The sequence below is a fragment of the Hermetia illucens genome, chromosome 2, assembly GCF_905115235.1.
Source record: "Hermetia illucens chromosome 2, iHerIll2.2.curated.20191125, whole genome shotgun sequence".
NCBI lineage: Eukaryota > Metazoa > Arthropoda > Insecta > Diptera > Stratiomyidae > Hermetia > Hermetia illucens.
This window is the reverse complement of record NC_051850.1, coordinates 27315293-27330544: the sequence shown is the minus strand read 5'-3', so window position 1 is coordinate 27330544 and position 15252 is coordinate 27315293. Positions and strand designations below refer to the sequence as shown.

The 15252-nt window shown below is 41.4% G+C and overlaps 1 protein-coding gene across 1 annotated transcript; it reads right to left on the bottom strand.

The window, feature by feature from the left end:
- Positions 1-4217: 4217 nt before the first annotated feature.
- On the bottom strand, positions 4218-14971 carry LOC119649815 (FGFR1 oncogene partner 2 homolog). The gene is made up of 3 exons (XM_038052146.1): positions 14811-14971; positions 14496-14694; positions 4218-5333 (listed from the first exon to the last, which is right to left on the bottom strand). The coding sequence occupies exons 2-3, from the start codon at positions 14628-14630 to the stop codon at positions 4695-4697; spliced, it is 774 nt and encodes a 257-aa protein (XP_037908074.1). The 5' UTR covers positions 14631-14694; positions 14811-14971; the 3' UTR covers positions 4218-4694.
- Between the last annotated feature and the right edge of the window lie 281 nt (positions 14972-15252).

The following is a 15252-nucleotide window of genomic DNA, read 5'->3' as shown; positions in this document are numbered from 1 at the left end:
CTCTTTAACCTGGCCCCAGGAAAAGTGATCCACGATGCTGATATTAATGCAAGATGCATCATCCTCTTCAAGTCCACCCAACTACTGCCCTGAACTGACGATATTGACATTATCCGAAGAGCAACCCGAGATGTACAGTTTACCTTCATCTAGATCGAGTAGGCTGCGGGAGATCTTGGGCTGTACATTAATGAAGCCAAGACGAAGTACATGGTGACAACGTCAGCAGCAAAAACTAAAGAACCAACAGCAACAAATGGCACTGGTCAAAGGAGAACAATAAAGATAGAAGACTACCACTTTCGAAAGCCAATAACAGCTATGGCAATGAAATCCGCGCACGGTTTTTGATTGGCAACAGAGCCTATTTCAGCATACTTCTAACTGAACAAGACAATAATCTCGTCAATCCCCATATATTTCTCGGAGACTTAGGTTCTTAGCGAAAACAAGCCGAATTCCAGAGAAGAATCCTCCGAAAAACTTTTGGTCTGGTACAAGACGGTATAATGACAAAATCTGTGAGAGATACTGTTTATGGAAAAAAATCCTTCGCAATAGGTTGCAATGGGCGTATCAATTTGTATCTGTATGGATGAGGATGATCCAGCTCGGAAAGTCTATAAGAGCAATATAGTAGGAAAAGAAGACGAGGCAGACCCTGTCTGAAATGGAACGATAGTGTAGGTCAGAGCAGCTTTTATTAATATCGAATTGGTGGACCTCGTTGCAAAATTGGGATGTCTAGAGTTCCTTACGAAGGCAGCCGTAGACACGACGCCCAACAACATAGAAACTGATCCAGGCAGTTTCCTCAACCACTATCTAGAATCATTAGCTGCTCGTAGAACCGGCTTTGTGCTTCAGTCGCCTATGAATTAGTAGCCTCTGGAGCAAGAAAACCTACTTAAATGTGTTTCACACAGCTGAAAATCAACGTATCAATCAAGAAAGATTCAAAAGATGTAGTAGAAATGTTCGTGGTTTATAAGGTTCTTGCTTTGAGTGTCCAAAAATCCGAGGAAAAATAGTAGAGAGGCTATTAAATCCGTAGTGGCCAAGCAGGTAGAGGCATGAATGCACACTAAAATCTTGCAGATGCTGAAGCAAATGCGAAACATCAATTCACTAGGCATATGAGAGCCTATGGGTTATCAGGCAAGCTGTAAACACCAGATTCATTTTGGAAACTGGCAACTGCTCATGTTTGCTCACATAAAGTATTCCCTGCTCCTCGTAAAAGGAGGCTAAAACGAATTCAAATTTATAGCCTAGCAATCCGCAAATTTCGAAATTTTACTGCCACAGAAACTTTAACAACGCATCGGATAGGAGCTGACCTAACGGGTAACATAACCTTTGGTTATCGAAAACGGTTTATAATTGTTTTCTGGAATGTTGGTAGGTTATGAAGAGGTATGGTCTTGGTAACCGTAACCACAATAGTAAAAGAAGATAAGGGGTCCTTAATGTGGGCATCCTCAAGGTTATTAAGACACTGACGAAAGGTAAAAACACGCCTTTTTGCTTTATTTATTTATTTAGTCGCTAGAAACATCGTAAATATACATAGTTATAAAAAACTTAGTATTTTAACACATTCCAGGTTCTACCACATCATCTACAACAGTCGGCGCCAAAGCGAATCAGCAGATCCAGCTAGATCATAGAAAAGGGAACGTTTAACTTCATAAGCATGGCCACACACAAAGTGTAAGTATTCACCACATGTCCGTATAGTCGTTTTCATTTTCTTTTTTTCAGACTTCAATATGCTGCAACAGGTGCGACTATCTTCTCCAACTGAATGGTAAAGCATTCTTTTTTACAGTAAACTTGAAAAAAAAAAACATGTTTTCAGACTCCTAGTTTAGACCTGGTGAATCCGCAGGGATGTCTGTAGGTTTGAAAAATGCAATTTGGACCTTCCAGAGGTATATAAACAACTACTTCGTAACTAGGCTTGCAAAGACAGAGCCAACTTCGCAGTAAATTTTCAAAATAACTTTTTTTGAGCAGATATCGTAACGAATATTCCTACCTTTTGTCACCAATATTAAAACTAATATCTTCGCCGAAAAGTACTAATCGAGACCTTCCGTTTGATACTCCACATGTCTATATATTTTATCTATATAGCTTTAGGTTGAGTTCAGTAGGCAACAATGTAATTCACCGAATGCATGGGGGTTCACAATTCGGACCTTTCTACCGAATTTCGTGTCAATAGGTGACAGTGAACCAATTTGAATAAGGTTTTGTTTACAACAATGGGCGTCAAGGAACTGAGTGATTCGACAGGTCATATAAGCTTTCAAAACAACGAGAAAAGCTCTCACCGACCCCACAACGTCGAGTTTCCTTCACCCAGAAACCAAACTCATTCGTTGAAGTAAATGAATCGATGGAAATGCCACCCTCTTAGTTTTCTCTTTAAAAAATTGTCGCCCACAGAGCAGATACGCAATGCGTATGCCGGGAATTTGGGCGATATTCACATATTTTCGGAAGGGGGAGGAGCTTGTTCATCCAGATCAGAAGCACCTGGCTAAAACATTAAAAAAGTAACAGCTTCTCCATGCTAGATGCGTTTGTGCAATCACCATGTCGCTAAGCCCAATGCAAACTTACTCATTGCAGAGTTTGTTTTTCAAGCATAACATGCCTTTATTTGCCACCATTGCTACGGAGGAAACTTGACGTTCGTCCATGGGACATCGCACCAGAGCAAAATTTATCTTGCCAGGCATCGGAAAAGATTCAATGCCAAAAAACCAAGATCTACAGGTATAATCGAAATCACCCCAACAACATCAACGTTGGGGTCAAGCAGTGGAATGCAGGATAAACTGATACAGCCTTCTGGGAACCAACCTACCTCACTCTAGGGCTAATGCACCAAGAGAGCCAAGCCTCTCATCTGCAAAGACCGGTAGAAGGTGCCGGTAGTCGCACTCTGTACGAGATTACCCAACTATTAACAAAACGCTACGCATCTAGACAGAGGAGTCGAAAACACTTTCCCAAATCCAGGATGTTATGCGAATCGTGCCCATTAGATAGTTTGCATTCGGGGATAACTATTCGAACGAAACCTCGCTGATGCCTGGTCGCCTCAGCCAGCAAGTTTGGCCTTACCATACTACAGAGTCTACGCCCTTATATCCTACTATTGCTATGAAGGACAAATTTCACGTCCGTCCGTGGGCCATCACACTTAAGCAAAATTTATCTTACCAGGCGTCGGAAAAAATTCAGTGCCGAATAGTCAAAATCATGCCAACAACATCAAAATTTCGAAGGCATATTACAACCACGTCGACTTAGACCTCGTCAGGATGCCGTTGGTAAATCAGTACAGGTATTTGCCAACAAAAATCAACAGGTTTACCAGGTGACGGCTTTAGACACGCTCTTTGATACGTCATACCAACCACAAAAAAATAACATGTCCCATCGCAGATACTACACATTAAAAACAATACTCGCCCTGGACATTCTTTGAAATATGCTTTTGAGAATAAGGGACACCAAGGCATCTCCGCCAGAAATCTTACTGCGAGCTTCTATAAGAGTACATACCAGAAAAATTTTTTGTTTCGGAGGACTTGTCAACTTCGTCCATTTCCCTTCTGGAGCACCTAGAAAATCTATACATCATCAGCACTGTGTCAACAAGTTTACTGACAACAACTCTGCGCACTAGCCGCAGGACCACATCAGGCATCCACACGTCTTCCATTTCAAACTAAGTCGAATGCTCAGAGAAGCCGCTTCCTAGGTGATACCCTTACCTGAAGTGTTCTTTCGACATTCATTCAGTAAATAATCCTCTTCTAAAGCAATAAAAAACTGTGCGCTGCCCTTTTGTAAAATCAACAAGTGCTAATATTTAGAGATACGAAATAATATGAACCTGAATCCATAAGGTAAACTGCTTGAAAGTAATACCAGCATCAGGAAGGTTACTATTGCCGGTCGGATTAGTAAGAACCGGGACTGGCGCATATAGAGGCACCATGATCTGAAACATTCTTGAATTATCAATCGCATATATTTGAGATCACTGCAGCACTTCCACACTTCTTTTACTAACCAGAGTTTTTAGCCAGCGTATTCAGTGGATTACACAACTAATCGCTTGGATATTGCAATTTTTTAATACTTGATGCAATTGGGCCATTGGAAACTATTAAATGAAACAAATTTAATTCTTTTGATATTTTTCTTGTATTATAACAAAAAAGTAAATGTATCTAAAAATCTAAATAACATTTGTATCTTATTAAAGTGAATAAGAGCAAACGAAATGATGATACCGTTTTAGAAAAATTCTCAGAAAGACATTGAACTAAATATCATACAATTAAAACTAATAAACTTTAATACTATTTTGAGAGTTATTTGCGGTTTTCACTCTTTTCCCGTAATTTTTTTTTCGACTTGAGACGTTTGATTGGGAGGTACACTTCAGAAAATAAACACAAGTCCCCTTTCTTTGCTAGTCATGACGAAAGCAAGAGAGAAACACCAATTTTTTTCACTAGACTTCCTTTTTTTGTAGAAAGAGGTATAAGAAATGCCTCGAATTCTTTTGAATTTTAAATATAGTGTAGAAAAAATTTTAATAAGGTTAACGCTTACAATGAATTGCCATCTATTGTTCATTTCACACACAATAGCGTGTCAGTTTATCAAGACATTTTTTTCTCAATTAGCGTATCATCTTGTCCATTCACTAAAATTCCGTCTCCTTCCCCATCTCGGTGGAGTTGCTTTTTCTTACTCTCAATAGCATTACTATCATTAAGAAGACCTTTTCGGTTGTCGAGTTGATGCTGCGTTTGTTGTACACTAGATACATCGGCTTCCGTTTGTATTGCTTTTTCATCTACGTTGAAACGACATGACGCCGAGCCGAATTGTTGGGATATTTGTAGCATTTCACGTAGTCCTTGATTTTCAATTCGTAGACGTTGCATCATTTCTAGTTCCCGATTTAGTGCCTCGTCATCCATCGAAGCTGCTTTTTGCATGACAGCCGCCATTTCACTGATTTTCTCCTCTTGTTGCCGCACTACCTCCGACAGCTTAGCGTTATAAGTATCTTTAAGGTTGACTTTGCTATTCAAAATCTTGTGGTGCATATGTTCACGATATTTATGCATGATGAGCTCGAGGGCACGTTGATGATCTTCTAATGATGCTTTCAATTCACGATTTTCTTGGCGTATTTCACGAATACTGGGGTTTTGTTGATTGATTCGGTTCACCATGTCGGCATTTGATTTGTCACGACAAAGCTTGTTCAGAGAATCGAGATCATCCCGAAACTATAAATAAGGAAAACGTTTATTAGAATTATATTTGGTGTTAAAAAGAAGAACATATATTTCACAAGACCATTTATAAATAAAGAATTTCGTAGCCTCGATTATATTATGTGCTGTAAAAAGTTTTAGCTTTTAATCGTATGTAGAAGCAAATTGAAGCTTATGCACTTCAGATGTGAAATGTTTTGCAAATTTTTTTTCAGAATATATCATCTAGCGTATCTTTCCAGACAAACTTCGTAACCAAGAGGTAAGAAGTGAGGCATAGGAAAATAAAATCTTTCAATGCTAGAATGAGAATTTATATTAGCAGAAATAGAGAGAACCCAGAGTTCACTCGAAGTGCTAATGCTAAGATGCTAGCCAGCACGCACATGCAGAGAATCATTATAGGTTGCAATGCGTTGAAGTCCAAGATTGGAGCAAATAAGAAAAAAATCAGCCAGGTATTGGTGATACAGAGGAAATCGAATAAATAAGAAACAAGTCGGGAAACCGGAAGCTTGACGCTTCAGGTATAAAAGGTTTTGTGTTTCCCTATGTGAGGAGCATAACGCAGTTCTCCATTGACTGTGAGCGTTGACTCGAGATATTTAAATCGCTCAATTTTGCCAATGGCAGTAACCTGCCCAGATCTGAGCGATTTAAATATCTCTGGTCAATGCTATCAGCCAATGGCAAACGGCGTCTTGCGGTAATGGAGACGAAGATTGCATTGCACTGGTGGCGTGACACGTTTTGATCACGATCGTAGGAAAACTGCGAGTGAAGCATTTTCGATGGTGTGGTCACTTAATTCACGCTAACGAGAATTCACTTACCAATATTGATCTGAACATCGAAAAAGCCGTCCGAAACAACGGTGGATTGATATGATGGATGGGAATTTAAAGGTTTCGCGATTATATCCTGATCAGGCATTTGATGAAATAAAATAGCGAAACCGATCATAAGTATTGTAAACAAAGCCTTAAAAAGGGCTGCAGAGAAGTAGATTCTTCATGCGACTTTAATATTTCACGCGAATGTCAATCATTCCCCCCCAGGCCAGATTTCCATGAAATTTGGTACATGTATACGAAATATTGCATTCTAGGGTGCAAAATTTGGAAGTGCTAAGATGAATTTAAGGCGGTTTTTAGTCAATTCCTAAACGTTGATTAGTCAATTCATAAACGTTGGTCGGATTTTTAGATTGGGTAGTTCCCGAAAATGAGTCCCGTCTAACTTTAAGTGCGCATATGTTGACTCCTCACTTGCGCACTTTGCAATCCACAGCTAAACTAATATCAGTTACGGAAAGTAGTAATCGAGACCTTTGATTTGATACCCTACACGACTATATCCAGTGAAAAAAAATGTTGAATCCCCCCTTTGCATATATGGGTAGCCCTCCTTTAAACTCCACCTAAATTTATGCCACTCGCTGTATGCGACAGACAGAGAGACAGTGAATCGATTTTAATAGAGTTTTGTTTTACATAAAACCTTAAAAGCTATTTGCAAAAAAGAACAGGACTGACCTTGGCGAGACGATTACAAAAGTGAAAAAGCTAAAGCAAGTCATAAACAACTTTCGGTTGGCTATTCTGAAATATAGATGAAAATCGAAAAACTTTGCATTGATCTAAACAGCATCCTCTGGGAATAAAGCTGGAAAATTGTAATGCACAAACTAGATGCAGAGAAAAACCAGAAAATACAATTGATGCCCTCCTTCTTCCTCGCAGAAGAAAAACAGATGTCAACAATGAAATCACTACTGTATTCAAACCTGTCGCGCGAATGCTGCTGGATATCTTAATGCTTATTTATTCAAAAGAATTTTCCGAAAAACCAACAAAAAGCAACAGATAGTGCTGCTTAGCAAAGACAAAGGGGAGTCTATCTAACCATCTGCATATAAATTCCTCTATTTGTTAGGCGTAGCTGACAAACTGCATCAAAAAATTGGTGGACGCGGATTCTCTGAATATCAACATAGTTTCAGATTCAGTAAATCAACTCTGGGAGCAATTGAAAACATAGTGGCCAGCGCTGTACATCTTCAACGCAAAGCCTTCAAAATGTACTGATGTCAAAGAGGCGCTAAAGTGCATTTTCGAAGTCCCCGGAGATTGCTAATGATGCTGCAGAGTTATCTGCAAGATTGTGAATTTATACTAGAGGCAAGTGATGACTTCCAAAGAAAACAAACAACGTCTGGTGCTTGGGATTCATTTTAGGAATTTGGAATATTATGTGCAACAAAATTCTACGTCGGCAGACGATAAGCGAATACTGAATTAGTAATACTACTTTGGAGGCCCGCGAAACAACGCATATCGTTGGAAGTTGAAATGCAGATATACGATAGCACATTCTTAACAAAAAGGGAACTTAAATATCTAGGCTTAATAATTGACCGCAGACTGAGACTCTGAGACAAGTAAATTATGCAGCTATCAAAACATGAAACGCGATGAGTAACCTGATGACAAATGGCAGAGAACCAACAATGCATTCTAGTCGAAAACATATTGGACAGTATCCGAACCGACAACTCTAGTTATCAGCTGTGTCAGAAGGTCTGAAATGTAAAATAAAAGAAACACAGAACTGGGATAAGTGAAACATAAAATGGGACCTTCCTGATGTGGCGGGAGATGTAGTAGAAGAATAGTGAAGGCACATAATCTACAAAGCTCGCTTTCGATGTAAGATTATAGGTCTAAAAAGATTTCGATGAGGTGAACTATTATCTAATACAATTCTTGGCCGGAGACGGATATTCTCTCAAATATCTTCATGGCAGCAAGGCAGGATATCTGTATGATATATGAGATATATATAGATATATGAGCGAAAGGTAACGAAATAGGAGCAGGAGCAGGAAAATTTTTGGTTGTCCTTTGTTTCAATGAAATGAAAATATTATTTTTTGCTTAGGGACAATCATATTGTAAGCACTGAGGAAGGGAGTAACTAATAATAATAATAATAAGTTTAATAAGGTTAAGTATCTAAAAATTCATTTCGACTTCAAATGTGGTGTCATGGACACGATACAGGTTCACTGACTATGTATATCTATACTAATGTCGGTAATGTCCGTCATTCGTTTGGTTTCAAAGTTAGAGGATGCAACTCTGAAGGGTGAGTACGCGATGGGGTTGTTCGTGGACATTGAAGGGGCTTTTGACTGTGCGCCCTTCCAAAAGCTCTGTGATGCCGCCAGAGAGCATGGTGTCGCCTAAACGCTATGCTAACGCAGAGATTGCTGTGTGTTGAAGTGGGTGTTGATCGCTACTTAAAAACGGAAGCGACAAAAGTCTGCCCTCAAGGAGGTGTGCTATCGCCACTTCTGTGGAATATGCTGATCAACTCATTACTATGCGAACAGCAAAATCTGCCAATAGACGTTCAGGATTATGCGGATGACGTGGCTGTACTGGCTGTTGGTCGAGATCTCTGAATGGAGTGTAGAAATATACAACGCACCGTTGATTTGATTGACAGTTGGTGTCTCAGGCATGAACTTTCAGTAAATCCAAATAAAACCATAATGGTATTATTCAGAAAAAGGAGGAAACTGAATGGTCTTTGCTTCCAGAGATGAGTGGTACAACCATTCATCTCTCCGAAAAAGTGAAATATCTGAGAGTTATTCTAGATAACAAACATGTAAAGATGAAACGAGCTCTCACAGCTTATGGGCTGCGCAGGCGGACCTTTGCCTCGACATAGGGACTTATATGTTGCTATCAATAGGCCGATGTATGTCAGGATATACTGACGTCTTCTACATCGATGGCTCAAAAACAGAAAATGGCTTTGGAGCTGGAGTCGACCTCCTGAATAAAAACGAAAAGTGGGCTTTTCTTTTGGGAAAATACACAATAGTCTTTCATGCTGAAGTGTATGTGATCCTAAGGGCAGAAATCTGGATGATTGATGAACGGTTGAAGGGCAGGCGCATCGCAATCTGTAACGATAGTCAAGCTGCGCTGAGGGCGTTGAGCAGTACTTTGATGACTTCAAAAACAGTTCAGGAATGTAGAAACCGATTGAAATCTGTTTCTAGATTCCTGTCGAAAAGCAGGAAGACTTGTTGAAGTATTGTGGGCATTCTGACTGGTTATAATTCACTAGCTGGGCATGTGTTCAGAATAGGAATTATCCAAGATGATACATGTCCATACATAAACGAATCCGGGATATTTCGTTAGGCGGGAGAATCGAGTACGATGGACCACTAACGTCTGAGTGCTCAGAGGCTTTGCCTCTCCCCACCTTAAACAGACACACCCACACACAATGTCGAGGCTAACTTTGTTAACAGTTAAAATTACGCCGCCTGCGGCACTCGAAGCTGTTCTAAATTTACCACTTATTCACTTAGAAGTGAAGCGGAAATCAGGATATAGGCTTGATACAATTGGCGCGGAGAAAGACAACCAATTGTACAGTCATGCGTCCCTGGGCAAGAATCATGAGACTTTGATGCATGCGGTTTTATGGTTTTCATATTTTTCTTTGAAAATACACACTCACCAAAAGAGAAGGATAACCATCGGCCCTTTGGGACAGCGAGCATAATAATCTTTTTAGACGTTCTATTCTAAGTTCTCCGAAAAATGACGGAGAATATCTTCGAAAAACATTACGAGGTCTAACCATTCGGGTCTGGTCCAGCAGTTAAGCAACGTGATCAGCACTGAGTAGTCCTGCCACATCAAATCATTGTTGCTACTTAAACTTGGCCAACAGACGATTGTATTAGGCCCGAAACGTTGCTGTCAATGAGAAGACCAATAGACTTTCTTCATATTGAGAGCAGAACCGTCAAGTCTTCCACTGTTAAGTCGGCAAGAGTGAAATGGCAAGGATTCACAGCAAATGAGAATCTTTATGAGCCAACTAATGCAATATTCTTATTGCCTCCTGAGGATGCATGAGATCGCTCGAAAAATTTTTCAGAGGGGATCAATTCCCACTCCTCACTTGATGTGGCGGACTCGGCAGAGGAGACGGCCCTTCATTTCATAACCAGCCACTAGGATTTCACACACTGGATGAAGACACCTCGGAACGACTCTATTCCTCTGAGAGACATAATTTGCAAAAATCTGCAAATCTTGCAGGTGGGAGACAGTTCGAATTGGCGTTTCAGGCAACAGTACAATTGGCTTAATATGTGATATATCCTCACCTAATTGCCTAGGGTTTCCAACTCTTCCTAGCAGTAAGTCATTTGTCAGGAAACGCAAATGGGAATAACCACACAAACAAGTTTCAAACTACTCTATTGGGTCCGAGAATGTAAGATCCCACTTTGAGCACTAAACACTCTCCTTCAACAGGTCGCACTGTACAAAGTAAATATCCTAGCAGTCGAAAGGCAAAGGGGAAAAGAAAATTTGGAGCACCATTAATTATTGAAAAAAAACCGCAAGCCAAAGACTGTGAGATTCGAATACCGACAAATTCTTGCCTAAAAGCAATCAAAATGCCCGGAATCGATGATATATCCCCGAAGCTATTGAAAAGCAACAATAATTTTGCATGATAAAGGTGATCTACCTACTCATCCAGCAAATATGGAATAAGCAAAAGCATCTCTGTCTGCGGCGTGATGGAAAAAGTGTTGGAATATGGACAACATCTATTCATCGACTTTAAAGCCGCCTATGATAGCATAGCCAGAGTAAAACTGTACACGGCCATGAGAGAATTCAGTATCCCGACGAAACTAATAAGACTGACTAGGCTGACCCTGACCAATGTACGAGGCCAGATAAAAGCAGCAGGATCACTCTCAAAACCATTCGACATTAACAACGGTCTACGACAAGGGGATGCTCTATCATGCATCCTCTTTAACCTGGCCCTCGAGAAAGTGATCCGTGATGCTGATGTAAATGCAAGAGGTACGATCGTAAGTCCACCCAACTACTGGCCTATGCTCACGATATCTACATCATGAGAAGAACGACCCGAAACGTACAAACTGCCTTCATCCAGATCGAGCAGGCGGCGCGAGATCTTGGGCTGCACATCAATGAAGGCAAGACAAAATATATGGTGGCAACGTCAGCACCGAAATCCAACCAACCAACAACATCAAACCGCACTGGTCTAACGGGAAGAATAAAGATAGGAGAATACAACTTTGAGACCGTTGACAATTTCTCCTATTAAGGGTCGAAAATCACAACCGATAACAGCTACGATGATGAAATCCGCGCACGGTTGTTGTCAGCCAACAAAGCCTATTTCAGCTTACAAAAACTGTTCCGCTCGAAACGTCTCACCATAGGGTCAAAGCTCTTACTGTACAAGACAATGATCTTGCCAGTCCTCATGTATTCCTCGGAGACTTGGGTTCTTAGCAAGAAGAATTGTGAACTCTTGGCGGCGTTCGAGAGAAGAATCCCCCGAAGAAATTTTGGCCCCCTACATGAGGATGGACGATTCCGTAGCCCACCCAATGACGAAATCTATGAGCGATACCATGATCGTCCGGTTGTGGATAAATCCGGCTCAATAAGTTACGGTGGGCGGGTCAATTAATCCGTATGGATGAGGATGATCCCACCCGGAAAGTCTATAAGGACAATATCTATGGTAGAAAGAGAAGAGGAGGCAGACCCTGCCTAAGATGGAGCGATGGCGTAGGTCAGGACGGCAGACAGCTTTTAAGGATATCGAATTGGTGGACCTCGGCGTTAAGCCGGGATATCTGGAGTTCCTTATTAAGGCAGGCCTAGACCGGATACCGGTTGTTGCGCCGTTGATGATGATACAACTTTATGATTCACAGGATGGTCACATCGCTCAATGAGGAGAGAAGAAATAAAGAGATGAATAACATCCTGGCGACACCCAAGAAAAACGGATACAACAGGAACCTCATCGAAAATCGAATCAAAAAGAAACTACGCCGGGCTTCAAGGCAGCAACTTAACACTCTTCCAAGAGGTGACCACAGAACCTAAGCAATGGATAACACTAACTTACTCGGGTCGGACGCAGAATATCAAAAGGTCGCCTCGACCGGCAGACGATACCTACTTAGGACCCGGTTACAATCAGTCAAGGACAAAAAAGAGTATACGGAAAAAAGCGGCTTTTATAAGATCTCCTGCCCAGACTTCGACAAGATTTACGTAGGGCAAACAAAACGACTAGTCCACACTATGGTGTTAGAACACTTAAATAAGGCCGAATCCGCTAAAAATAAGAATAACCCACACATAAGATCCGCGGTTGCCGGACATATAATAGGGCAGGGAATCATATGTCGTTGAACAACGCCAATATCTTGAAGGAGGTGAACGACGTTAGGAGACTAGATTCCTACCAGAGTCTCCACATCTCGAAAATTCCCCCCGAAAAAAGGTTAAACACGGACATGACCAACAATTTTAAGTAGAATAGAAGCTTAATTGAGATGAAAGTCCTGGGGGTTTAACGTGAGTATCTGTCGTGTAGGCATAATCCCACGGTCCTCTTCGGACACGGATTGGTTTTGGGACCACAATTAGAGCCCCGCCATGACTGGCACAGTGGTACTGGCTTATACTGAGTGCAGGCTCAGCATTCATACCAGTGGATGCAAGGCCTATCTAGCACCTCTGCCGCAACCAAGGGATGCGGCACCCGAGTTGCACAGCACAAATCCACGCTTGAGCTCCAAGGAGCTCTGCCCGCGATGTAGGCATAACCACAACCACCATGAAACTCCCACTAGGGGACCAACCACAAATAACCGGGCTGAGAACACATCCTCCAGGGATTCTCCTGGAGCATATGCTCTCAGAAGGCCATCCCGGTTCCCCGGTTCAGATAACCTCCGGTGAGGCTTCGTGGCAAGAGCCACTTCAGATGAGTCCCTTGCAGACTCCGATCTGATCGCCCTCTTGAGTACGTGGGGACGGCACTCCCCAACGGGTTAGCTGGAATCAGCTCAGTCTAATTGAGATATTATAATCACAACAACAGCTGTAAAAACCCAAATGGGGACAGTTGGTCCCCGAAATACGTATTTGTTTAAATTAGATTCTTTTAGCCAATAAGACGCAAAAATATCTTCCAAGGCAATCTTTCATGACAGTGGTTGTCATTGAACCGCAAAGACTGGAGGAATTGCAGGCGAGAAGGCAAGGACCCAAACGGACCGTGACGCTACAAAGAACATTGCTTGCAGTCCTTTACGTTGAGCTAACTTTCCTTCCAATTCAGTTGATTTATGTCAAAAAATAATTACAAATGCGGTAGCTCAGACTAAATTTTGCATACGGAAGCGACAAAGTTTCTCAAATACTAATTTTTTCATCCAGTTTCAAAGATAGCGTGATTTGTCTGAAAATTGGAGAACCCAAGGAAATGCAGATAGACACAGAAATGTGTTTATTCGGTCCTTCTATGAAAAGAAAACTTAAAACGATATGTCTAGGAAGGTAAATATCTTTTTGGTGGCGACAGAATACCAATAGTAGGGTAGGGAATGTTACGATTTGTTTCCTAGAAATGCGTTGATCTTGCCAGGGTTGCTAATAAAACAGAACTCCAAACAAACCCTTTCTCAAGCTTCTCCTGGAGACTCTCACGACCACATGAGCTGCTAGAAATCAATGAAATAGTCCACCGTCCAGTGAGCTAGACTTCCGGAGAAATCTGCTCCGCATGAATTATTCATTCGGACTGAACGTGAAACATATCGATTTCGGTTAATTTCTAGCCCGCCATCACCCGCCCCGAGCCGGGGCGAATGATAACCGTTGCGAGCTGTTCGGAGAATGAAAGTAAGACGCAATAGACCCGCCTGCGGTGGTCAACACGTAATTACTTCCCAATCCAAAAAGCATAACTTCCATTTTCCAATCGAATATTTATTGCCCTCACATTTGCATAATTAATCGAACCAATTATGGTTCAACGAGTGCATAACACCCGTCCACAAGCCGTACATGCCCGCTCTGCCGTTCTTGTGAGAAACTACGCCACGCACTTCAACCTAACTGTACTTGAATCGAGCCAACTAATTACGTAGCCATTGGAGATGTGTGGCAACTTCTTTTTTTCGAAATATCAAATCAAATGGAACGAGAGCAAATGCGGGCCGCTGGGATGGAAAGATTTCAAGCAATACTTTCGGTATGTTTAGCGCAATTTTCATACCTGTTTCATGGTCTCGATTTGTCGGTTATTCCCTTCGGCCTCGACAAGTAGGGCATTGGTCCGCGCTTCCAGGTCCTTGGCTCCGTTCGCGACGCGTTGAGCATCCAATATGATTTGGCCCACAGTAATTGACATTTTCGTTTCGCAGCACTTCCGCCTCGTTCTCCGCAATCTGCTTGTCGTGTCGGACTATCGATGTCTGATTCAATATTAAATTGGAATCAAGCAACCATGGAGCGGATCAGCACAATAACAAAAAAGATGAAATTTAGCTTCTCGGCTCGGTTTTCTGTGAGGGAAATTCTGGAGACTTACACTTTACGATAGTTATTCTGCCATAAATAGGGAGTCGGGGGCTATTGCTTCTGCTTAGTAGACCGATTCAGAATAAAAACACAATTAACCCACTGATTTCCTTGTTTGAAGACCAACTCTGGCTCTGGTCAGATTGTAAAAGTACATCTGTCAGATGTTTGACATTTGGCCAGTTACTACAAAAGCCTGTGGATTGTGGGTAGTGAGGCATCAAACCTGGCTTTGCAGTGTAAGGAGCGAGGAACAGTTGAACATTGGTGATTGTCTAGAATATGATGTTGTTTTGTTATTTACGATTAGTTTTCAGTTTCCACCTACAAAGGGCTTTCAATTTGGTGTCCTTCCGTAAAAGAGGAAAACAATGAAGACTTACATTTCCACAATTCCGGGCCTTTTGATTTTAATCTGGATACTAAAATGGAATCGGGGGATTTTACCGACG